The sequence below is a fragment of the Camelus ferus genome, chromosome 19 (assembly GCF_009834535.1).
Source record: "Camelus ferus isolate YT-003-E chromosome 19, BCGSAC_Cfer_1.0, whole genome shotgun sequence".
Lineage (NCBI taxonomy): Eukaryota > Metazoa > Chordata > Mammalia > Artiodactyla > Camelidae > Camelus > Camelus ferus.
In genome coordinates, this window is record NC_045714.1 from 28,211,802 (window position 1) to 28,237,830 (window position 26,029).

Sequence of the window (26,029 nt, forward strand, 5' to 3'; positions counted from 1 at the left end):
CTAGCAAGTTCCTTAACTGCTGTGTACTTCCATTTCCTCGAGCAAAGCAGTAGTAAAAGGCGACTACAGGGATTAAATTAGATAACATGAGCTTGGTTATGACAGCTCTGAGCACAGTGCCTGGCACAGACTGGGTTCTCTGTAAATTGTTAGAACTTGTATATGCAGCTCCACTGTTTTGCTGACAGCTTTTATTGAAGCAACTGGATTGTCCTTTGGGGGAACTTGGAGGGCAAGAGAGAAGATCAGGGATGGGGATGATACCTCGAGTGAAGCAGAATGTTACTTTCTCTTGTTCCTTAACGAGTATTATGTTTTAATAGCTAGGAGTCAGAGGAGGTGGTTCTATTTTTGCCTTCCCTCAATTCTTGGTTCCTGTTGGGGATTCCTGGGAAAATTCTGCCTAAGAACAGGGAGAGTGGGAGGTATCAGGGATTATTTTTTTCATTTCTTTCTTTTTACTTTTGATTTCTCGATTCTTTTTATTTTTCTTGCTGATGAATGAAGACCATATTTATAGAACATTTTAAAGTCTTTCTTTTGTCACCCTGAAATGCTTTTCCCCTAAGTCCAATACATCTGAGCTAAAATTAGGGCAGTCGGGCACTCTCTTAACTGCTAGAGTCCCAAAAGACCCCCCACATCTGCCCACCTGAAAACAACTGCCCAGCCGAAATTTTCTATTTTTAGTGGAAAGTCTGGCCTAACCAAGATAATATCTTTAGATTCTTATTTTCTTCTTGTGATCAAAGTGTCTTTGAAAGATAAGTTGGAAAGAAAAGAAAAGATGCTAAAACACCCATGAAATGTTGGGGAGCCCTCAGTAACCCCCACTCCATGAAAGCTCTGTGTGGGGCTTTTGAATCGGCCTGCCCTGCAATAGCATGGCTTTTCCTGGCTTAGTTTCATGGTCCCAGGGCATTAACGGGTAGACTTCACTTCCTGCAGTGAGTGTTGGCAGATTTAACCTTTTTGCCTGGAATCAAATATTCCCGCCTTGAGAACACATTCATGCCCCTCCATCCAGCATTCACTGTCTCCTCCTCTGTACTCCTGAGGCAGGGGTGGCCTTGAATTTGGAGACCTCTTTTCACATCTGTTTTCCTGCATGATATCAGTTTTGATCTTCCACCCCCATGCACCAAGGTGAGGGCCTTCCATAAATATTTGCTGAAATGCATGCATCAAAAGAGTCAGTTCCCAACTCCAGGCTGGGAACCAAGTACTTTGAGATTTCTAATCTTGTTACCTGTGGACAGTATTCAGTTTTTATGCACTTTCTCCACTGACCTCTGTGGAAATTTACATCGTCCTTGAAACACTGACGATGACTTCTATTAAAAAACAAGCCTCTATGCCTACTACTCCGTTACACCCTAAAGTCCACGAGGGATGGCACAAAGTTCTATATTCCACTAAAAGTGGGACTGTTTGCCTTAGGGAGACTTCACAAGTTGAGCAACTTTTCCTGTCTTTGAGACTGAATTTCAGTAAGAATTCAGCTCAATTCAAATTATGCACTTTGGGATCATGAGCAAGGATCCTGGCATTTCAATGCAAGGATTTTCCAAATGATTTCTGCCCTTGATGAATATTTAATGCCAATTCTCTTTAAAGAGAATTTCCTCCTTGACTGAAAGGCAGAATATCATCTGGGCAGCCAATGCCCTAGACATAAGGGGTGTTTGACCATCAATATAAAATAAGCCAGGAGGCTGTGAGAGCAATCAATCCAGTCTGATAATGCCTTGCTCATAATTTCCTAAGGATGGAAAGTCTAAGAGCCTCTTCTCACTTATTAGAGGGAGGAGATAACTTCCATCTGTTTCAGCCCCTGTACTCCGATGCAACTTCATGCTTGATCGGGAAACACTTTAGGGGAAACAAAAAATGTGTGATTTGAGAATCCTACTTCAATCAATAGAGCTTTTGAGATGTTTTCCCCCAGAATAAATTGGACTGCCTGAAGTCTAAGAAGACACAGCAAGAAGTGTCCCTGGCTCGAAGATTCCGATGGCGGAGGGGCCTGTTGGGAAAGGTGCGTTGGATGCTTTTTCTCCATCACTTTCCGCATTCTAGGCAGTGTTTCAACATTGCACAGGTGGGCAAATGGATAGTTCTGACGGTTTAGAATTTTACTTCACGTGTACATACACACATAAATGAAAATGAAATTTAAGCTTAGAGACCAAGGTCATAAAGACGTATCAAGATAGTGGCATCAGCTGACTGCTGGGCTCCTTTCGGTCAGTCACCGTGAGAGCTCACATGGGAATATTACTCACATTTGTTCCTTTCACTTGTTCTCATGATAGGTTGAGGGGCAATACATCTATTGGGAAAGCCTCACCAGGCACTCTTAGATTAAGAATATCTGCCTCCTTCTTGGTCCCCAAGTATTCCTGCATAAGTGGTGTTGCCAGGATAGAACAAAGAAAACATTTCTCTTCATTAAGAGAGCAAAGGCTGCTTTCCTGTGCTGCCAAGGGCCCCTTGCTGGACTGCCTTCCTGTGGGGGTCAATTTGTGCTATGCTGCAGGCTCAAACTGTCGTGTTTTTGTGATGATAGATTTTGTTCGGTGCACCCCTCCACCCTTCCCCAGGTTCCTTGGAGCTCATAGTTGCCACCTTCTCCTCCCCATCCTGTGGTGCATTTAGCCATATTTCATTCCTAGGTGGGAAGCTGAAGCTGCAGAAATAAGGGGAAATGTTGGCTTCTACACAGTGGGAGGTGACTGCCCTTGCTTTTAGCCTTATACAATTTATCTATTTCTCTTTTCATGTCATTGCATAAGCAATTTACAGTAGCACGAGGCAAAGGAGGCCCATTTAATCATTCTGCTCAAAAAGCCCCAAGATCTCTAAAGATGATAACCACACATGAATTTATACATTGATAAGCATTTTCAAAGCGTAGCTAAAACAGCATTTCACTGAATAAAGACGATTAGGCTTGTTTTATTCATTTAAAGATAAATATAGCTCATTCCATTCTGTTTCCACTTCATCTCTCCCAACGGACAAGTTCAATTAATCCATTTATTCTTCCTGGTTGACTGCTGCTCTCCCAAATTGGAATGAGTGAGCTTTATTGCAAATGCCCTTTTGATTCCATTATTGCTATCTGCCCTATTTTACCCATTTAAAAATATTTGGGGATTCATTAACCATGCCTTGCAAATGGATGTTCAATCCAGAGTCAGGAATATAAAAGAGCTTCTATATTTACATGACTAGACTTGATGTTTCCCTTTACTAAAGAATTTTCCTATTATTTCATGAATTTTAGTGCCTGATTCTAAATGTAACAATTTCTGAAAACGTTATACCTCTATGGATAGATATTTTTCAAAGACACATGTGGCTAAAGTTTGAACAGAATGCCAAGATTTAGCTGCAAGTTAGAGGCATCAAAATCATATAAACAAATGAGGATTTTATGTAGACAATTCTTTTGTATATTAAAAATCACTCTGATTTGCTTTTGTGATTTCTTGGGAACATTTATTTACTTGGAAGGGCCATCCTCCTCTGCTTCCCAGACTTTGAAGATAGTCTGGGCTGGGAAGGAGAGTGAAGACTTTGATGGCTATCTGGCAACTTAAATACAGCATCTCCTTCATTAGGTGGCTTTCTGGTAGCTCCATTCACAATGGGACCATGACCCAGGGAAATGCAGTAGGGTCCAGGCAAAGAATATGTCAGCCAAGGGGATTAGTTCATCTTAAATACAGTCACTTCTTACCTCTTCAACTAGTTGCAGCATACGACGGGTGCTTTCCAGCGACTAAGATAAATAAATAAATAAATATTATGAGTGCAGGATCCAGAGGTCTTGCAAAATTGGAAGAACTTTCTTCAGTTAGGAAACACAACGGGTCGCTATCACACGTTCTTTGAAGTTTGTAACCGAAACACATTTTCAGTCTCTTTCCTGTGAGGCTTTCTGCATAGTTAAGATTCCCTAAAGCAATTACATTACAGCTGACTGTCATAAAATCAAAACCACATGAAGTTGATCTCGATATCAAAAGTAGAGTAATCTGGAAAAGATAATTTTGCATGTGCAGGATGCATGCAAAATTATCTCAAATACTCAGCGGACCAACTGGGCCTCCCCAGACCAGGAATATTGAATTTTAAAGACAAACATAATTTTTCATGAATTGAGATGAATCTAACATCGAGTTTCTTATAAAGCTCCCAGAAACACAATTGGAAGTTCTTATCAGTACAAATCAAGTTGTTGCCCTAGGGTGGAAAGAAAATCAAGCGTGTTTGAAATAACTAGCCTATAGGAGACAGTGACAATAATTATCTTCATCCTCCGATAAGGAAAAATGAGATGGAAAGTGAACTCAGCACTGGTCCCTTGGGCATTGGTGTGGTCACCTTTTTCTTAGTTTCTTTGAAATTACTAGAATCCAGCAACCAGTGTGATTTCTCAAAGCTGTGCTTTTAAGTGACAAACTTATTTTGGACAAGAGTTCGCAGGAATATGAAAAATGTTGACTTTCCTGGAAGAATTGTCAGCAGGCTGCTTTCTTTTAAAATAAAATGGTTGTCAGCAGTAGTGTGTTGGTAAATGTTTAACAAGTGGCTCTCCAGAAAATATATATATATGTGTGTGTGTGTATGTTTATTTTAATGATATAAAGGATGAATAGCACAAAATTGACAAATAATAATAAGATACACAATACTCTTTATTGTAAATTTGAATAGATTCTTATAGAAAACTTTTTTTGTTTTTTGTTGAACTCTTGTCCACAGCTAAGCTCCCATGGAACAAATGTAGTTCTCGCATGAAGGCTATTTACGTTATTACGTTATTTACACTACTAATCGCTATATAATGTTATATAACGTTTAGTTACGTTAATGAGTAAGAGGAAAGTGAAACAATGGAGACATGTGGAATTTTATTTACTTGTTGATGATGCCAAGTGGCTTCTCTGCTGAAGAGAATCATAGTTTTCAAATACTGGAAGATTTTCTCAATTTTTTGTGTTATCCAGTGTAATGGCTGCAGAGGTGTATACTTTGAAGTCTAATCTGAGTTATTAATATTTTTCTACTTTCTTAAGTCTAGAAGATCAACAAAACAATAAGTCAGGCCCTGATTTGTAGGGTTTGAAGATTCATGGCATAAATACTCTTTCTCTGTCTGATTTCTGACTACACTGTAGTGTCCCTGAAGGTGAACTTGAGTCACAGTAATGCGTCGTTATACAGTATCCCCACACAACAGACAAAACAAGCGTGAAAAACTTTGAAAGCATAGACAGTAATAAAATCATTCGGATGTGACGAGATTTGAGTATTTATTATCTTTGATTTTAATATGATCTATTTAATTGTCATTTTATATAATTCAATTTCAATACCAGCTTGCAAAATTCTAGAAAATGTAACAACCAGCTCAACACTGGCTGTAAGCCACCCAAAGATACTACTTTTCTTACAGGATCTTGACTTCTGTAGATTTCTAGAAGTTGGGGGTTTAGGTTAAGTCATTGATCTGCACGTGGGTTTTATAACCAACTCATTCTGGTCTGCAGAGGCCTTAGGTGTGTAGGAAATCAAAGTCATACTTCTCCTTTATTTTGAGACATGGCGAAGCCTTTTTCCCACCTCAACTTGAATACGACAAACCACGCAGCTCCCCGTCTTTCACTCCCTTCCCGGGTCTCCAACCTCACCTCGTCAGCCAGCTGGTCAGCCCTTCGCTGCATCTCCTCCAGTTCATTGCGCATGTCCGCGTCTTCAGCCATGGTAGCAGTGGGGGGTGGCTGGGTGCCTGGGCTGGGGCGTCAGTGATGGGTTTGATCACAGAACCTAGAAAGAAGTAGATTTGAACATGTGAGAGCTTATATGTGTACGTGCAGTTGTGCCCAAATAGGGGAAGATCTAAATTGTCCACACTCTGTCTCTATAGCTCAGTTCTCTTCTGAGCTGGAAGCCATAATCAGATGGGAGTCGAGAGAATTATGCTGTTTCTCCAAAAGCCATCATGAATGCATATCTGCCTACTTTACAATGGAGATAGACACCTATCTACCCATGAAGTATTTTTTAAGACACACACAACTCAAGAGTTTGGAATGTTGGGATGGAAGGATGTGGTTCTGTATTAATACTTTTAACTTCACATTTTTAAATTTAAATTTTATTTTTTTAACAGCTTTATTGAGGTATAGTTGACATACACTAAATCCCACATATTTGAAGTATACAATTTGAGAAGTTTGACATATGTATACACCCAGGAAACCACGACCTCAAGAAAATAAACATATCCATCACCCCACAAAGTTTCCTCATGCCTTTTATAATCCTACCTACCCACCCATTCACCCCATCTCACTGTACCCCTGCGCCATGACAACTGCTTATCTGCATTATGTCACTACAAATTATTTTGCATTTACTAGAATTTTATATAAATGGAATGATACAGTATGTACTATTTTTTGTCTGGGCTCCTTTCCTTAGCATAATCACTTTGGGATTCTTTCAAGTTGTAGTTTGTACTAATAATTCATTCCTTGCTGCTGTTGAGTAGTTTTCCATTGTATTTAGAGGTATTTAGAAGCAAAAGACAGAAGATCTTTACTCTCTTTCAGTTGTTATCTAAGGTTGCCAAGAGGGCTTATGTGGGTGTACACAGGAATTTTTCTAAAGAGGGATGGGCCCTTGGCCCTGAAATGTGACCAAACGCACTTTTTTTTTTTGGCTCCTCTCTTGAAATCCTATTGTTACATTTTATTATTATCATTTATTACATTATTATTACAATTACAGGTAACCAGACTATGCTCCCTCCAGAGTCAGTCAGCCCCTTCCCTCCTTCCCTTACTCCTTTCTTTCTCCTGTCTTATCTTCCTTCCTTCTCAGATATTTATTGAGCACCTGTAATGTGCCAGAACAGTGTTAGGCACTAGGAGGATATACTGCTGAACACGACAGGCAAATTCATTGCCATCACAGAAGCGCAGTCTAATTGGGAGGACGGGAGTGAAAGAAGAGAATTTTAGATTACTCAGTGTGATAATAGTTATATTAGGAGACATACCATGAGTGCCCAGGGGTCACAGCAGGCCTCCCTGAGGAAATCATGTCCCCAGGACTGGCCCTTCAGAAGGAAGGAGGTAAAAGGCCTGAGGAAGGGCTCCAGATGATAAGTATTTGATATGATGAAAACCTTTCTGTGTGTAGCACAGTAGTAGAAGGCATGGGCCCACGTGGCTGAGATGTACAACTGTGCCCTGGAATTTTTCCTTACTTTTCCATGGTAGAGCATCATCCCTGGGAAATGTCTGCCCATTTTTAGTCATCATTGCAAAAAGGGGGTGCCATGTGGCTAGAGATGGCTCATGAGCTATAGCAGAAATGATGTGTGATTCTCTGCCAGATCAAGGATTTCAGAAGCAGGCATTCCTTCTCTGCCCTAGAGGATGGCAAGGCCATAAGACAGCAGGAACTGAGCCTGCTGAATTCCTGCATGGAGGAAAGTTGACGATTCACCAGAAAGACGTGAACCCTTATATGAGATAACAATGCACTTCCACTGTAGTGCACTACTGAAAGTGTGAGTGTTTTGTTTTGTTTTGTTATAGCAGCTGGTGTTAGACTAATTAACAATGGTCTGAAGAAGCTTAAAAGTGGAATAGACATATTGCAAGGGAGCATGACTTCCTAGCTGAAAAACACAATTGTGTTTGTCCTTCCATTAAAAATTGAAGCTGGGAGAGATTAGATTTAGGGTTTTGAGGCAAAATTATGTTTAATTATTTCGATTATAATTATTGCTATTATTATTTATGTAAGAAGGAATTTGTGCAAAAATAAAATGAAAACTCTTCATTAAAAAGATCAAGAACCAGGTGAAGGTACAGCTCAGAGGATAGAGTGTGTGTGCTTAGCATGTTCAGGGTCCTAGATTCAGTCCCCAGCACCTCCATTAAAATAAATAAATAAACCTAGCTACCTGCCCACCCCCAAAATCTCCAAATGAAACAAAATTAGGGAAAAGAAAAAGGTCAGGAACATACTCATTGGGAGGCAAGGGAACCACAGTCCAGAGAAGCAGGCCCTCGATGTGAGCCTGGGGGAGAAGGACCCCTGATCTTTTCTTCCAGGCCCGCTCTGTACTGCTTTCTCAGCAGTTAAGGTTGAATTCCTCTGGGATTTTAATTTAGTGTATATTATTAGAATCTTTCACGTTATCACTCTTGTGACATAACATACTATCCAGAGTTCCCAGTTAGGAGGAACCCTACAGTGAAACTTCTTTGCTGTTAATAGATTTCACAGTTTTTTTCTACCCAATGATTCTTGGGCAAAGCATCAAATATGAAATCATGTAAAAAAGGGAAAAAAATACCCAGAGCTGCACTCTACTCATAGTATTAAAATAAAAGGTAGTAAACTTGTGGAAGGTTAGTTTTATGGGCAGTCTTTTAAAAAACTGACTGGGCATTGTACTGTAAGCCTGACAATTTTCACACACCTATTCTGGCCGTCAGAATCTGTACTCATGATATGATGTAGAGTTTAAATGCTTTGCATTTTACTTAAACACAGGTCCCTTTATTTTATTTTTATTATTTTATTTTATTTTTTCAAAGTACTTATTACACACCCCAACAGACCAGAATGTGAAATGCGCTCCTCAATATCAGCTGCCTTCACACGGTGGCTTCAATTCATCAAGGAGTTTTTAAGGGAGTAACCTCGTTTCACACACACAAAACTGAAAGATTCAGCTGAAAGCATCACAACATCCGGCCTCATCTGTCTCAGGATTGGCACCACTTCCATTTTAGAAATTAGGAATTTAAGACACAGGCATTGGAAGGAGTTTCTGCCAAGTCACTCCTGAACCTTAAAATTAGCAGAAACAAGATTCCCGTTTTCCTCTGAATGTCTGGGATCTGCCATCCAGGATAAAAAGGCAGACCCGTGGAAACCCTGAGTAGATTGTGGGCAGAGTTTTGATGTCCAAAAGACTGAGCTGGGCTGTTGGCTCTGGCACTCAGTTGCTGGGTGACTCTGGGCAAGTTTATCACTGTCTCTGAGCCCCAATTTTCTCAACAGGGCAAATAATACCAGTTTCATTGGCTTGTTGAGGGGAATATATTAGAGAAAGTTCTGATCAACCTTGTTTGTAAGGAGGTAGGGGCTTAATATTCAGAAAGCTTTGCTCATTCAGGATACGCTAGTACCCTTTGCTAAGAGTGGAACAAATCCAGTATTTGCTAATTAGCTTTCCTTTACCAGTGGCTGGGCAGGAGGTATGTTGCTGCGGTGCTGAGCACCCATGGAAGCCGGAAACTGGGGAAACCAGCAGACCGCCTGAGCCTCCGGTCTCCAAGCAGCACCTCTCACAGGATTTCCACGTGGAGACAAACAAGAGCGCCTTCTCACCCAGTTCTCCATCTTCACATTTTGCTGCTAGGTTCCTTGAGGGAGCTTCTTTCTTCAGTCTAAGCAAGCAACTGACCTTTCCTTTTAAAGAGGCCAGTGTATTGGAAGGCAGAGGTCTGTGTGCTTAAATACCTGTAGCGCTGTTGCTGCTTCCCCTTCCTCTACATCTGTTTGCTGATGGGTGTGCTCTCTCTCAGTTACAGACACACGCATGCACACGCATACATGCGCACACACACGTGCACACATGCGCACACGCATGCACACACACACGGACACACACATGTGCACATGCACACAGGTCTTATATGTTTCCTTGGCAATCTCCTCTCAAAGTTGCTATTCTCAGCCCTTGAAGAACAGCTGTAGGCACCCCCCCCCACCGGCTCCAAGCTGACCATAACCGATAAGGATCTGGCTGATGGACAGTTGGCAGAGTGGCAGAGAAGCCATGTGTAGACACACATCTTGTTTTTATCACTTTCACGGTTCCCCCCCTCCCAGGACCTCCTACACCTTTGTCCTGCTCTAAAGGGTGGTGGGTATGTCTGTGGTTGGGAGGAGGGCCAGTGAATCTGACAGTTCTCTAGTGCATGGCATTTCAAAGCTGAAAAAGCAATGGCCACTCACCTAATAAGAATGGGGGAGCGCAGGCATGGAATGTCCCTCCATATCCTCTGTTCAGATGTTTATTGCTAGTATTAGATAAATCGTCCCTACAAACCCAAAACCCATGCGTATTAGCATCCGAAGAGACAGCACCAGAATAAGGATGCTGATTAGCAGTAATTTCAGTAGCTGAAAGGATGTTAATTCATCAGTAAATGGAATTTATTATCTAAGTGGCATACAACACTTCACTCGTATTAGTACGTAACCTCCATCCTGTGTGTTGCCCGAGCTAGGCATGTGGCCTCAGCCAGCAAAGCCTGCTTAGTAAGTGACAAAATTAGAAGCAGAACCACACGAAACTATTCCCTGGGGCTCTGATGGAAGGCTTTTCCCCAGTCCATTAAGGCCCCAACAGTATCCCTTTAATTATCTCAAATCACCAGTGTTTAGCGAAGGGTCTGGCCCCTAGTAGGAGTTCAGTTTACCTTGACTTGTTGAATGAATGAATGAACTGTTCTGACACCCCCAGGTGGCATTTGATGTTTCCAAGACAGCAGTTTTCCAGGTGTGGTCCAGGGCAGTGCTTCTAAAACTTCAGTGGGCATCAGAAACCTTGCTGAAACAGATTGCTAGGTCCCACCCTCAGAGATTCTGAATCAATTGGTTTGAGATGGGGCCCTTTCAGGTTACAACAGCAGAGCCAGAGACCACATGCTCTCAAAGCTGAAAATATTTACTCTCTGGTCCTATACAGAAAATTGTTGCTGATCCCTGGGCTAAATAAAGTTAATCAGAAACCCTTAAAGCACTTCCTGTCCACAGGGCACTGTGGATTTGCTATAGAGAGATACAAGGTGGATAATGTTTTCCTTTCTGTAATTGTCTGTATTTGTCTGTAGAATTCCTGTTGCCTGGTGCTTCCTGTGACCATATTTTGTGTTTCCTGGACCATATTTTAAAGCAAGAAATGATGCATGGAGTAAAGCATAAAAGTGAATTTGCTTTTGATTGACAGAGTTTTAGGGTTGCAAATCTGATTTAATCCATGTGATTAATCGCAAGGCTCTGGGATGCCCTTATAGGCCCCATAAAGATTCCTCATTTTCATGATCAGCTGCAGATCAAGGTTCCCAGCATCCACATCAACACCAGGCAGTTTGCGTCAGAGATAGAAACTGGGCGGTTTGTATTTGAGGTTCTGTCACTGTTGAGATATGTGGTACAAAGTGGGCTGGTTATCCCTTAATGTCAAGTGTAATTTGTAAAGCTTGTCATTCTTATTCTGCATCCAAGTCTATGTGAGACCCACACTGGACACGGGGCAGATGGGCCCCAGAGAAAACCCTTCCTCCGTCATCAAGGGACTTAGTTATTTACACGAATTAGGCTAAGACTGCTTTCTCAATGCAGAGTCTGGACTCAAATATGGGGCTAGGACTCAGGAAGACTTGATGAGTATGGATATTTGGGTGTGTGGTTTTGATGCACTAGGTTGACAGAGACATGGTGGCTATTATGCTGGGGACATTGGCTATTAGTGTGAGTGTCATAGGGCAGGGATGTCATGGAAAAATGTAAGGAGAGTACGCCCTGAGCTAACATCTATTTCTCTCCATGTTTCACACTTTTATTAATAAACCAACAAACCTATAAACATCAGTACCTATCAGCTGAATTATTATAGAACATTGAAACCTGCATCTTTGTGTCCCCACATTGCAATCATTTGAGCAAAGCCTCTGTAGGACAAATCTCTCTTCTGCTGTAGACCTTTGTCTGCTTTCTGGTAGAGATATGCTTTCAAATTCAACAGAAGTTTATTAATGACTCACTATGGTCAGCAAAGCCCAAAGAAGAACACAGGGATTTTATAAACTAACTCTGACAACCCTCCTTAATTATTGATAAAATCACACTAACATTTATTGTGGGCTATTCTTTTCAGGGCACTGTTTTAAATGTTTTTCACATAATATCTAATATAAACCTTAAATGACACATGATATGCATACTATTACTATCCCCACTTTGTAGATTAGAAAATAAGCTTAGAGGTAACTCTCTACTGACACACTGGATAAATTTCATATCAGGAATTTGGGTCATTTTAAAAAATATATTTTCAAAGCATATTCTCAAAGTAAGTTGTGTGGATATTTTACCTTTTAATTAAAAACTGGAAACTTTTATTTTTAGTTTCATTTCATTTCATTTAGTTTCATTTTATTTTTAGTTTCATTTAGTTTAGAACTGGAAAATAATAGAGTGGTCTGATAGGTACATCTCAAGTAAATCCCAGCTTTTGATATCATTTATCATCTCTACCTATGTTTTTAATATCCAGTTCTTTTCTCCTTGCCTTTATTCTTATTTTATTTCTCTTTTCTTCCTATGATGTGCTACCGTGTTGTCCTTTTCATATCTTCTTGAATTGGCAAAAGATTCATTTTACATTTTTTTCTTGTTCTTGGTACAGTGTACTACTTATTGCTATAAATTGTCCTCTGTATGTAGAATGGTCTTTGTTATTTCCTTCTAAATAGTTTAAAGTTTGTTTTAATTTCTTCTATAACTCAAGAGTTATTTGAGAATATGACTGTGAAATTTAAATAAGAAGGTTTTTTTTTTTTTTTTTTTTTGGTAATTTCTAACTGTATTTTCATTATGGTCTGCTAAGGTGGCCCATACAGTTTTTGATTTTTGAAATTTGGTGAGATTTCCTTTACACCCTAACCTATGGCCAATTTCTGAGAATGTCTGTGTTTGAAAACAGAATCTTTTCCATATTTGACTCTATCTACCTACCTACCTACATCAAGTGGAGCTGAAAAGGAAGGTTTGTTATTCAAACTCTCTGCAATCCTTAGTTATCTTGATCTCTTGATTTTTATGTATTCAAATTCTCCATAGTAACTATAGCTTTATCAATTTCTTCTTATATCTCAGCCCATTTTTGCTTTTTCTGTTTTACTAGCTGGGCTGTCATATATGTAGACCCATTTATGGTGGTTAACCCAGCATATACTGTACCATAAAATATTAAGAAAAACATGGTGGGCTGAAAAAAGGCTGCCACCTCAGATCAAGACGGCCTCCCAAATGCTGGACAACTGCGTACTTGCATTTCTAGACGGTTTTATCACAGGACTGCCAGAGTGGCCCATCGGATGCTTGCAAAGCCCTTCAGCCTTACTTGATGCTGCACTTGGATCCTCCCACTCTGGGTGCATAAGAAGGACTTGTGGTTTTGTCAAAAATGCAAATTCCAGCCCTATCTTTATAGATCTGTTTCCACAGGCAGTGTGACTGGGAATCAGGCATTTTAATCAGCAACTGAAAATTTTTAGGTGCAAGGAGACCTCAGACCCTGCTAGTGAGAAGCCCTGTTGTGAGCACTTGTGATTTAACTGTGAACCAGTAAATGGACATAAAATGGATGAGAGACAGTAAATCAATTCATGCATGAGCCATTTTCCAAACCACTACACCCCACCACATTCCTAAATGGGACTCTATGTTTGCACATCTGGATATATGAGCAGGTACAGTCCTGATCTGGTTTCTTTTGAGAAGGGAAGTCTGACTTCCCCAATGAGCCCCTTCCCTGGGCTATTCTGAAATTAATGACAGCATGACTGACAGGCAGCTTTGGCTTGGTTCTTGTTTTTTAGGGACCTGGGTCAGGGGTGGCCTGGCATTTCAATTCAGCCAGCTTTGGCATCTCTTAATTGCAACAGAGCAGCCAGCCACAACCAACACTGATTAGGCCTAAATTTCCCCTTTTCACAAATGCCAGTGTTTTCCTTTTCTGTTTTGCAAATGTGGCCAAATGGGTATTTAGCACTGAGGTTTGTATTATGCAACAGTTCCTGATTGTCTACTTGGGAGCCAGGCATGGAGGAATCACTGACCAGGAGAGAGGGAAGGGCAGAACTGACCCTCATCTCATTTACCCTGATCATAATCAAAGCAAACCACAGTAACTGGTTCGTCCATTTAACCGATATTTACTGAGTGCTCCAGTTAGTGCAGCCACATCCGGCTTGGAGCTGGAGGGGAATGGCAGCCTCTAAAGAGTGCCTACATGTAGGAGATCTAGCTGAAAGCCTTTGCTTTTAGGTCTCTACCTCCATCTTGCCTTGGGAGAGAACTGATGAAAACGTTTGTATCCCAAGGTACCTGGCTTGGTTCTTCAGAGAAGAATGAGGTTCAGTAGGACTAACACTTGGCCACATGAAAAACAAAATGCCCTAAATAAAATGATTCCACTCAGGAGTGCTTGAACAGATAGAATCCAAGTCCAGGCAAACAGATCCTCATTCTCAACAAAACAAACTCTTTCTGCGTCCACATGAGCCAATCAATGGTCAGAAGGAAGCGGCTGTATGTCCTGGCTCCTGACAGCTTGCCTGCTGGTAGTAGATGTGGTTGGGGCTCTGCTCAGCCCCCTGGGATGTCCCTCACTTGGTTCCATGTGGTCATTCCCCAATTTCTGTGTATTTCATCCTGACTCACGTATATGACCCTCTTTGTAAGACCACCCTAGCGGGGCTTCAGCTGATCTGTTAGAGCTGCAAGTCCGTGGTCTCTCCAGGGCAGACCCCTAGCTGGTGACTTGCTGGCACAGGAGTACAGAAGCCCAGCTTTTCTTGCCTTCAGGTGAGATACACCATGAGGTGCAGTGGACGCTCCACAGGTTTTCTCAGGGCCATGCCAAAGCTAGGACCTCACCTGCAATTGCTCCACTGCCCGGCTTCCCCTCCACCTCGCAGTCCTGCTCCTCCCTCCCCCATTTTGATTTCTCCCAGAAGCAGTTTCTTAATAAATCACTTGCATAAAAACCCTTGTCTAAGAGTCTATTCTCTGGAACCCAACCTAAGTACCACTTCTCTTGACTTGTGAGCTATATTTTATCAAGAATGGATGGCTATATACCACATACTGAAAGGAATGAACAAATCATTGCACTAAGAAAGTGGGGGAGAGAACAAAAATTCCCTGTATTCCCAGCCATGCCAAACAACATGGTAAGTCCTGGCTGGAAGTAAGGACTTCCATTGGATTTGAAGACTCCTGCATCCAAAATATCACAGAGTGGCTAAATCTTGTACGTTATTGGAGCATCTTCCTCACAGGGGGAAGGACCATTCAGAGGGTGAAGTAGTTTGTTTGTGATGATCTATATGGGGTTTAGCAAAGAATCAGTAGAGTTTGCATTGCTAAACTGCATTGTCTTCTGGAATCCACATCTTTTAACTCCCAATCCAAGGCTCATCTTTTTAAAAATTAATTAATTTATTTAAAAACCTTTTTTTTTTTTTCAGGGGAGGTAATTAGGATTGAACCCAAGACCTTGTGTATGCTAAGCATGTGCTCTACCACTTAAGCTTTATCGTCCCCCACTCTAGGGCTTATCTTAAGGTATCCTTGAAACAGCAAATATCAGAAAACCCAAGAGAGAGGGACTTGTCTGTGCTCACTGAGTGTTTTCAGAACGTTTAAGAATAATATGACTAAGGCAATACGCCCTGTGTTCTCCTACTGTTGATCTGAGGCAAGCCACTCTTTTTTATCTACCATGATACCATCCCGCCATTAACAAAACCAAAACTCTAGTTTCTTCTGGCTTAGGTCTTTTTGGTGGGTACTGATCTTGGTGTAGAAATTTTCTCTCCTGAATTAAAAGGAGGCACATGATCTATATGGGGTTTAGCAAAGAATCAGTAGTGTTTGCATTGCTAAACTAACTGAGTTTTGACATTTTCTATTATTTTGACTTCCTTCTGGAGACATGATGAACAACTTAACAGGCAAATGTCACTGCTAACCATGATTTCTGCTTTCCTAGGAAAAGTGCTCATGGTGAAGACACCCAAGGCCAAGTCCTCCACATCACAGACCCATTATCCTTGTGAATAGTTAGTTTATCCCAAACCCTAGGCTTCTTTGCCTTCTTCACAATTGAAGCATAAATGCACACCAGATTGTTAACTTACTTAATCTTTTTAAAAAATTGATTTTAATGGACTCATCTTTCAAACGTAGCCTTGTTCTAAGTGATAAATCCATAAAATCAGAGGTTTTATGTGTTAGTTATATTTTCTTAATGGACATTAAAGTAGATATAAAACTATTCAAATTTGAAAAACAAAGTATATATATCATGCTCTTAAGCTCACTTGGAAAGCCATCAAGTGTGTTTGTGTGTGTGTGTGTGTGTGTGTCTGTGTGTCTGTGTGTGGTGTGTGTGTACTCAGTCCAGATCTATGTCATTAGCTTAAGGCTTAAATTTTGGCCTTTATTCTGCTTTGGTTAGGGAATTTTCTTGCCCACTGATTCTCATCCGGAGAGCTTATTAAAACTCAGCTGGCTGACTCAGTAAGTGATTCAGGAATAGGGTCTGATAATTTGCGTTTCTAGGAAATTCTCAGGTGTTCCTGCTGCTGATGCTTAAGGGAACACACTTTGAGAATCACTGATCTGATCTGACTAAGAGATCACCTGAATCCTGCCACTATAATATTTTTGCAACTTCCCTGGATAAGCCTTTTATGCAAGGTGCTTCCTGGAGTGTCCAAAAGAACAGAAAGATGGAACATTGTATTGGTAGAACAAGTTGTCCAACTAGAATTGTGTCTTCTTTCTAACAAATACTTGCGTGAAGGGAAGACTTCATCCTGAGACTTGTTTTCCTTAAAACGTAATATATAGTTTCAAAGTCATGGGAGATGAGCCCCGCAACTATCATCTACTCTAACTACTAGAGACTGAGTTTGTCCATGAAATAATTACTGAGAAATACCAAATAGTCAGGGGACAATTTGCAATAGACTCCAGGGGACAAAACCATCAACAGTGGGGAGAAGTTATAGGAAAACAGAGTTTGGCCCAACAGGGAAACTCGGAGCGATCTGTCCAAAGTCTGAGTTGAAAGCCTTGGATGAAGTGAATTGCTGTTCTCAGAAATATTCAGGGAAAGGCTAGTGGCCTATGGTGAACAGAGTCAGCTAAGAGAGGGGACACTGGATCAGGTGATGTGTAAATTCCATTCCAAACCTGTGGTCTCTGACTCTGTAAGGGAAGTCAAGGTGAATTTATGACGTTGATGCTGCAAGACCAGGACCCTTGGAAGAGTAGGGTCTTCGTAGCCACAGCAACTGGGCTTCACTGATTAGCTGGGCAAATCCTTTAATATGACTCCTCAGCATCCCCTTCTTCCACAGGCAGTCATGAAGATGAGGACTTTGATGGTCCTAGTTTTGCCTTTTGAGAAAGGTTTGCATGCAAAAAGCAACACTACCTGCTTCTCTGTATTAAAGCATCCATTGTGGGTAGAAACAAGAAGTACAGTTCCTACGTGGACAAGCTTCCAGGAAGGAGATGATTCATTTGCAAAGTCAGCTTCATGGAGGTGAGAGAACCAGAAAGTCCAGCCTAGTAGTTATTTCTTAGATTAATTGACAATCTCATATGAAACATCATAGGCATATGCTCTGGACTTTATAATTTTCACCCCTGATGAAGATAATGATTTTTTTCTTCTTGACCTGAGATAACAGTTCTGTTCTAGCTCTCCCTGAAGCAGGCAGGACCTTCAAACACAACCCCACTCCAAACATACCCATCGTGGACCAACTTCCTGAGCCTAAGCTAAGAAACTCATTGAAAATTATTTGCTCTAAAAATGAATTCACAGCAGGGTTTCTTTAAATAGCAAAGCTCCTAGCTTACATTCTAGCATTTTACAGATCATTAAGTACTTGACAGAGAGGGTGTGAACAAAAAAGAAAAAAAGTCTGGCCAAAGTATCAGGCGTCTCAGCTGAAGGCAGAAGATCTCCAAATTATGGTAAAGTGTCTCTGAAGTGATTGTGTAAATCTGGGAACTGAAGACTGACTTGTAGAATTAGATTTACCCAAATCTCCAGCTGCTTATGATAAGTAACTTATGTGTCTGTAACTACCGCAGTGTATATATATGTATATACAACTGACTCACTATGCTGTATATCAGAAATTAGCACAAAACTGTAAATACTTCAATTAAAAAAAAAGAAGTTAATAGTAAGTCAAACACAGAGAATTAGGTAATCTTTGGGTGTGTCCCTTAGACATGCATCTATCTTTTTGCCTTATTTCCAAGTTTTGGATAATTTTTCTTAATAATAGAAACTGGTGAGTCTTCTTTCCTTGGGCACTCTACCAGGAAATTTGTAGCAGCCTCCAGATGAATTCCTTCTGCTTTGGAAGGCTGAGTGCTTTCTCCTAGTGTGCTTAGTAAAGAGGAGTTTTAAAAAAGGTTCTCAAATCTGGGGTGGGTGGGGAATTAAAATCTCCCGAGGAGCTTTAAAAAAAATCCAGATGACCAGGCAACACCCCAGAGCAATTCAGTGAGAATCTCTGAGAATGGGTCTAGGCAGCAGTAGGTATTAAAACTCTTCAGGTGATTCTAATTGCAGCAATTCTGGGAACCTCTTTTCCAGGGGTTTGGGCAGAAGGAGGGAGGGAGGGATGAATAGATGGAGCACAAGGGATTTTTAGGGCAATGAAATTATTCTGTATGATACTCTAGTGGTGGCTACATGTCATTACACATTTGTCAAAGCCCAAAGAATGTACAACATCAAGAGTGAACCCTAATGTCAACTGTGGACTGTGGTTGATAATAATGTGCCCATGTTGGCTCATCGATTGCACCAAATATGCCACGCTGAGGAGGGAGGTGGAGGGTAGGGGAGTATGTATGTGTGGGCGGGGAGGGCTGTGTATGTTCTGCTCAATTCTGCTGTGAACCTGAAACTGCTCTAAAAAAAATAAAGTCTATTTTAAAAAATGTCCTTCAGGAGGTGGATGGTTAAACGAACTGTGGCACATCTATGCAATCCAATGTTATTCAGTGTCAAAAATAAACCAGCTCTCAAGCCACAAAAAAGAAAAGACTAAGAATCACTGTTCTACTTAGAATCAATATGTGTCTATGTCTATAAATAAATTTACCTTTAAATTAGAATCATACAGGTATCTATATTATCCTGGTTCACTAATTGTATTTTGAAAATTTTCATTAATCATTAAATGTTTCTCAAATGCCATTTTAAAGACTACACTGTATTTCATCATATAAATGTGTTATAATTTATTTGGCTAATCTATTCTTGGACATTTAATACTGTTTTCTTTCTCTCTATATATATCTTTTTTTTTTTTTAACCATTGTAAGTTAGACTACCGTGAACATATTTACATACAAATTGTATCTGCTTTTTTGATTATTTCCTTACAAGGGACTTCTGGAAGTGGATTTGTAGGTCAAAAAAAAAAAAGTTTTAAAGATATTTGAGACCTATAACCAAAATAGCTTCCTACAAAGTCTTATCAATGTATACTTTTTAAACTGATGATTTCCTTAATTTTTTAATTTATAAAATATTTGCATATTTTCATAACAGTTAAAAATTATTTTCTTTTAGTCTTTCTCAATGTCATTTTTAGTTTAACTTTTTAATCCAGCTCGAATTTATGTTAAAATATATAAAGAGTTAAAACTCTAATTTCACATTTTTTCCAAACAGGACCCTTTTCAACATCCTTTGTGGGATAATTCATTCTTTCTCCACTCACTTATGTGAAATAAAAGATGTAGGTTAGTTAACTGCTTGGTAATGGTTGATAGACTCTCAGATGCACGTGAAGATTTAAACTACTAACAAACTATTTTGAGTGTATTCTTATCTCAGTTTTAACCATCACTATTTCTTAGAGATGTCTAGTTCTGGTTTTAACTCTCATTCACTTTGAGAACACTTAGGTGTTGAAAAGCAACTCAAATCTCATCCTCCCTAAGATGGCTTTAATCTGTCTGCAAGCGGCTTGTAGCTTTGCCAATAACAGGCCTGCCTACATCCATCTGTTCTACTTAAAATTTTCTCCCTCTGTAATGTTGTTCAGACCTCTGCATTATCTGTGAAGAAAGGTTTTTCTACATAATGGCTCAGATTGACTTATTACCGATTCTGAATTTAGTAGGGTCCATTTTCATATATTTTTGTTTACATATACTTAATTATTTTTAATATTATTTCTATAATCATTATAGTCTCATTGTTTTGTGCTTAATAGCCCTATTTAAAATCATTAAATGAAGCCTGAAGTTGTAAAGCCACATTACACAAAAGAAAAGAGGCCAGAATTTTTAATTATGCTCAAGAAAACAGAAACATTTCCGATGACTGCTGGATACAAAATCTCTCTGTCCTATCCCACTAGACTCCTCTATTAAACCACAGGAAAAGTAGGCTTGCCTACCCAGTTTCTTAATGAGTTGTACTTCGTGAGCACTATTACTCGTTGTGAGCTTTGTTGAGTCTGGCGCTTCTCCTGTTTTCAGGCATTGGGCAGACCCCTAGTGACCACATGTTACAAAGAAGAACAGATGACCTCAGTGGATTTCCATAGCCCTGAGAAGGTAGAGGAAGATGTGAGTGCTAATTGTTCCAGAAACTGAAAATAGCTTACCCTGTCCCATTCGTCCTCTCCCACCCAGCCTCTGTCTTTTTTAAAATTTTTTTTATTGAGTTATAGTCATTTTACAATGTTATATCAAATTCCAGTGTAGAGCAAAATCTTTCAGTTATACATGAACATACATATATTCATTGCCACATTTTTTTCGCTGTGAGCTACCACAAGACCTTATATATATTTCCCTGTGCTACACAGTATAATCTTGTTTATCTATTCTGCATATGTCTTGATCAAGCAGTTATTTGCTCAGTTGAGGGATACACACAAGATGGTGGACGAGGACTAAAGGTGTCCGCTGTGGCCAGGGGATCAGGTGCATTTGATGGCCCTTTAAGCAAACTTAGAAGTGCTTCCCAGCACCAAGGAGTCCACGTGAGACCATCCTAAATTTTGGAAACCTGGCAGGTTGGTGGTCATTGTCTTTACACTCACCCAAGGGCCCACTTGGAATTTGTGATTTGGCAAATTCCAACAGGCGAACTATCAGGTCTTTCTCTTGCCAAGAGATATGGGCTGCCCTGATGTCATTTCAAGGACCCTTAGCTGGCAGATGGCTGGGCTGAGGAGCCCCACTGAGTCTCAGCAAACTTCTTACTTCAAATGAAGAAACAGTCGAAAGCCTCAGACCCCTGGCTATGGCTGAAATGAAGGAGGAAGCGGAGGGAACTTCCCTGGGGTCAGGGAGGCACAGAGCAGGCTGTGCCTGTTTGGGATAAGTTCCTGAGGCTCTGGGCTTGCTCAGTGCATGAAAAAGAACCTCCAGAGATGTAGGCCCGGCTGGAAGGCACTTTACCTTCAGGACACAATTTTATTTTCCTTAGAGGGTTCTGGATGCTTCTTTCTTCACCCAGCACAAGCCCCAAGCCTTCCTACCCTGCTTCTCCTCCTGCCCCTGAAGTATTTACAAAACATGTAGTTCAAGGTGGCGCCCATTGCTCAAAGCAAGCCCTGGTTTTGTAGGAACTTCAAAGCAGGACCCTCCTTCTTTGGGGTTCCACAAGTTCAGGGCATAGAGACACCTCTCTTCTGGCAGTGAGTGTGAGGAGAAAAGGAGGTGGTCCTAGACTGGCTTCTTCCAGAAGCCAATCTTGAGTCAAGAATCTGTATGCAAGGGGTTCATTGAGGAAAGGCTGTCAGTGGAGACCAGGGAGGGAGGGGAGGAAGTTGTCTGAGGGAAGAGGAAGAGGCCAAGCAAGACAAGCCCATCCTGAAGGGAGTCTTGGAGCATAAGACATGCATTAGAGTGTGTGCTCCCTCAGGGCCAGGGAGCTGGCCTTTCGGACTCCCACGTCAGTCAGTTATTGGTAAAATCCACTGGTTGGGGCAGGAGAAGACCCCCAGGCATTTCTGGGACTCTGTCCGGGTAAGGCAACTCTCAAGGGGTTACATACTGGCAACCCTTTGTGTGGGTGGAGTCACAGGCTGTCTTTAGCAGCAAAACCTGCAGAAGCTGTGCAAAGGGATGGGGTAAGGGACCCAAAGGGATCCAGTGGCAGACCCATAGGGCCTGTATGGGAACCTCTGGGGACTGATCTTCTCGCAGCTCTGGGTGGAGCGGTACCCCAGAACCAGAGAGACGTCACCTTGCCAAAAGCAGGTGGTAAGCCATCTGTGGGCTCTGTGGGAACACGAGGCACATCCTGCTTAGGGAACCCTGCCAGTCAGCAGGGGGACAGCCTGGCCAGGTCACTCCAAACCTGCCTGGCTGGGGCCTTTGCAATGTCAACACCTTTTCTCCCATCCCAGGGTGTGCGTGACACGTAGATCTCAGAACTTTTTGTGTCATTACATGTATGTGCAGCTGTCAGACACCTTGTGCTCATAACACAAATACACTTTTGGAGTTATTATTGAATGACACCCAAAAGGGGGAACTGCATATGAAAATTACATATTCAACCCTCCTCACTCTGAGAAGTTCAACAACACTCATCAGTTTTGCAAAAATGTCCAAGACCCTTGGCTGCTTAGCCACTCATTCAAAGGCCCTAATAGTAAGGGAATAACCACTGAGCACTGAGTATCTGCTAAGCCCGGCTTAGACCCAGTGTAATGGTCCCAGCAACTCTGTGAGGTGGTTATTGTCTCCATCTTACAGATAGGAAACCAAGGCGCAGGGGTATTAAGGGAATGGCCCAGGGTTCCATAGCTAGTAAGCAGCAGAGTTGAGATTTGAAGCCAGAGAAACTGAATCCAGCCTTCACCCCTGATCACTGAGTTACAGCCTGGTGGACCGACAGCCCTAAGAGCTTATGAATAAATTCCGGATGTGAAGAAGCCAGAATTGTATCAGGATTTGGCTCAAGGCCTGGTGAGTGAATTCTGCTTTAAAAGTTCAATCCTGCTTTGGTGCTCATCCAACTCTGCTCATAGTTTATAGGTGAGGAGTGAGAGATGAGTTACAGGGAAGGGACACAGTCAAACTCACACAGTTCTTAGGATGCTTAGAGCCTCATTCTTGGTCTGTAGTCTCTCTATCCACCATATTGTCTCATTCAGGCCCCTCAGGTACTGTTTCCTTAGAAACAGTAATTAAGAACAGCGAACGTTTACAAGGGCCTCACTGTAACCCGTATCAGGTGTTTTGCTAAGCGTTCCACTTGCTTTGCTTTATTTAATCCTAGTTATAGGCCTACGACATAAGAGAGTATTGTTATCTTCATTTTTTTCAGATGGAGACCCTGAGCCTTAGAGAGATTTAAATATTTTGGCCAAGGTTACACAACTAGCAAATGACTAAAAAAATTCCCTTTTATTCTAGAATTAGTTGCTTTAATTAGTGTCAAGAAGAATTATCCAGAACTTGGAAATAAAGCAACAGGATCATCACATCCTTTTATATCATGCTGGAGAATTGTCTAATTGGCTCACCCAGTGATTAATTTTCTAGAGGAAGGTGCCTTTGTTTGGCTTCCTATATTTGGTTTTTCTCTTTTAAAAGCTTTGTAGAGGCATAACTGATATACAATAAATGCACATATTTGGAGTGTACAGTCTGATACACTTTAATGTCATATGTACATCACCATGAAACCAGCACCACGAGCAAGGCAATAAATATATCCATCACCCACCAAAGTTTTCACTGTTTACTCTCAGTTAGAGACCAGACTGTCAAGTTAGATGGTGCTTTATAGACAGTTGAACAAATGACTTTGTCCAGTAGGGATGCAAATGACTTCTCTTTGGTAAAAAAGATAATCCCTAGTGTTATGGTTTTATTGCCCCATAGGACATTATCAGGTTTATACTTAATGAATTCATTCTAACATTCCTTTCCTGACTGTTTGTATACATTTTTGCTCCTCAAACACTGTGAATGAGCTGTCCCAGTTGATTGGTCCTCTCACTGATGACATAAATGAACCTTTGATGTCCACACTCCTTATACATTGACAGGAGATTCAAGTTTTTAACTCTTTGGAAATTGTACTTTGCCACTACTGAGTTGGCATGTGTGTGTCCCAGAATGTGTCAGTGTATCCCTGTGCCCCCAGGCTCTTCCAGAGAGCAAATCAAGGCACATATTGTCTTATCCACCTAAGGATGGTAGAGCTCTAGAAGGTTCTAGAAGGTCATGGCAGCCATGCAGAAAGCAAGCTTGTGATTCTCACTCATTCTTATTCGGCTGGGGAAGCAACCTGGCAAACACAAGTGTACAGACAATTTGCACCTTGAGTCTCTCCAGTTTCCTCTTCTGTCCATTCCCTGAGATGAGATTTCTTTTTCTGTAGATGCACAAATATCTAAAATTTCCATAAATTCGCTTTCTAGGAGGCAGGTATTATAAGCAAACGGGCTTTTCTGGGCCCACTGTGCACTTAGCTAGAACCTCAAGGGGATGGGATAGAAAGGAAAAACAAAATAGAAAGAAAAGGTTGGCCTGCTTTAATCACCAGTGCAAACATGGCTCCCTTCAAATAGATTTATGTGTTCCTTTTTGGAGGTAACAGCAGGTTTGTTTAACATTTTCCAAGGAATCAGATCTCACGCTTATTAGTCATTGCTCCCTCAGGAGCTGCAAACCTGATAAGAATGCTTACCTACTTACTTTTACCCTAATCCTCCAAATCCCTGTTATTTCATTTGCCATAATATCACCTCTCCACTCTGCCTGGCCTTCTTTCCACCCAGCTGTCAGAGTTCAGGATAAGTGGCATCTCCTGGAGGAGGCTGGTGGCCTGTTCCCAGGCCCCCTCTGGACTCCAGTGTGCTCTTAGGGGTCCTGTCCTGGTATTTCTCACCTCACACTACACTGGCCTCTTTATGTTAATCTACACCTCCTACTACCCTGTCATGGGTCCTCAGAGGGCACCCTTTTAGTCCCAGTGGCTAGCACACAGAAAGCATCTGGTGACAATTCCTGAGGACAAGGATCAGAGTTCACACTTCTTTATAATAGTTTTTGTTTGATTTGACTCTGGGCTCTCAAACTTGAGTAGGTACCATACGTGTTGTTTAAGTGTTTCCTGCAGGTTTTGGTATCAGTTTTCCTTTGGTCATTGAAGGCAATACATCCTCAATTAATGTGAGCATGCTAATCTTTACTGGAGAGTTCGATGAGCGATTTGGGAAATCACACATACACACACACACACACACACACACACACCCACCCACAGACACACACACTTACTAACTGACCTCAGCATCATAGAAGGTGGTGGGAAGGATTAGGGGAACATGTTAAGGTTTCCTTTCCAAAGGACACAAAGACCACTCTTGGCCATTGGGTATCATTTTGGGGGGGGGGTGCCTAATGCACCCAGAAAATATAGCCTTAGTGATACTTATCAGGGACTCTGGTTCTAAGTAGAAGGAAGGTGACCAAAGTCCCCAGAAAATGAAATCTTGAAGCCATACTTTACATTCTTCTGCTCACTTAGACCCAACTAGCTCTTTTAGAAATGCTCTGGACATCAGAACCGGCTCTATTTCAAACCAGTTTTTGTGGATTTTGGTTGAAAAAATAAGTTTTAAAAATAAGTGGTTTTCTGAAGAATATGAGTTCCCTAATTAAGAAAATATCATTTTTTAAATGTAACTATAGAAACAGAGATCTTGAAAAATTCTTGCAAGTTGAGGTCATTTTATTTTCTCCTTCTTTAAGAAGGACTTTGGCTGAAGGAGACTAGCTGGAGTGTGGTCCAGGACTGGCAGCAACTGCAGCTCCAGGGAACTTGCTGGGGATACAAATTCATGAGCCCCATCCTAGACCAGCTGAATAGGCAACTCTGAGGATGAAGCCCAGAACTTCTGTTTTAACAACTTCTTAAGATGACCCTGATGGTCATTAGATGTGCAGACTTAAAACTTTCCAGAGGGTCAGTTGTCTTTCTTGGGAAGCAAATCAGTCAGTTCTGCAGGGTTCTCAGTAGACCAGGGCTTCTGAAAATTTAGCTGCATCAAAATCCCTGGGAGAGCTTGTTAAAACACTGGGCTCCAACCTTGGAGATTCTAGTCCA

At 41.1% G+C, this 26,029-nt stretch overlaps 1 protein-coding gene across 2 annotated transcripts in view; it reads right to left on the reverse strand.

The window, feature by feature from the left end:
* SNAP25 (synaptosome associated protein 25) overlaps positions 1-26,029 on the reverse strand; it is a 75,486-nt gene that overhangs the window by 22,287 nt on the left and 27,170 nt on the right. For both annotated transcript variants that reach the window (XM_006187062.3, XM_006187063.3), the window contains exons 2-3: positions 5,703-5,838; positions 3,746-3,787 (exon numbers count right to left, since the gene is read on the reverse strand). In XM_006187062.3, the coding sequence (XP_006187124.1) occupies positions 3,746-3,787; positions 5,703-5,774 (114 nt within the window). In that variant the 5' untranslated portion in view covers positions 5,775-5,838. The remainder of the gene's footprint in view (positions 1-3,745; positions 3,788-5,702; positions 5,839-26,029) is intronic.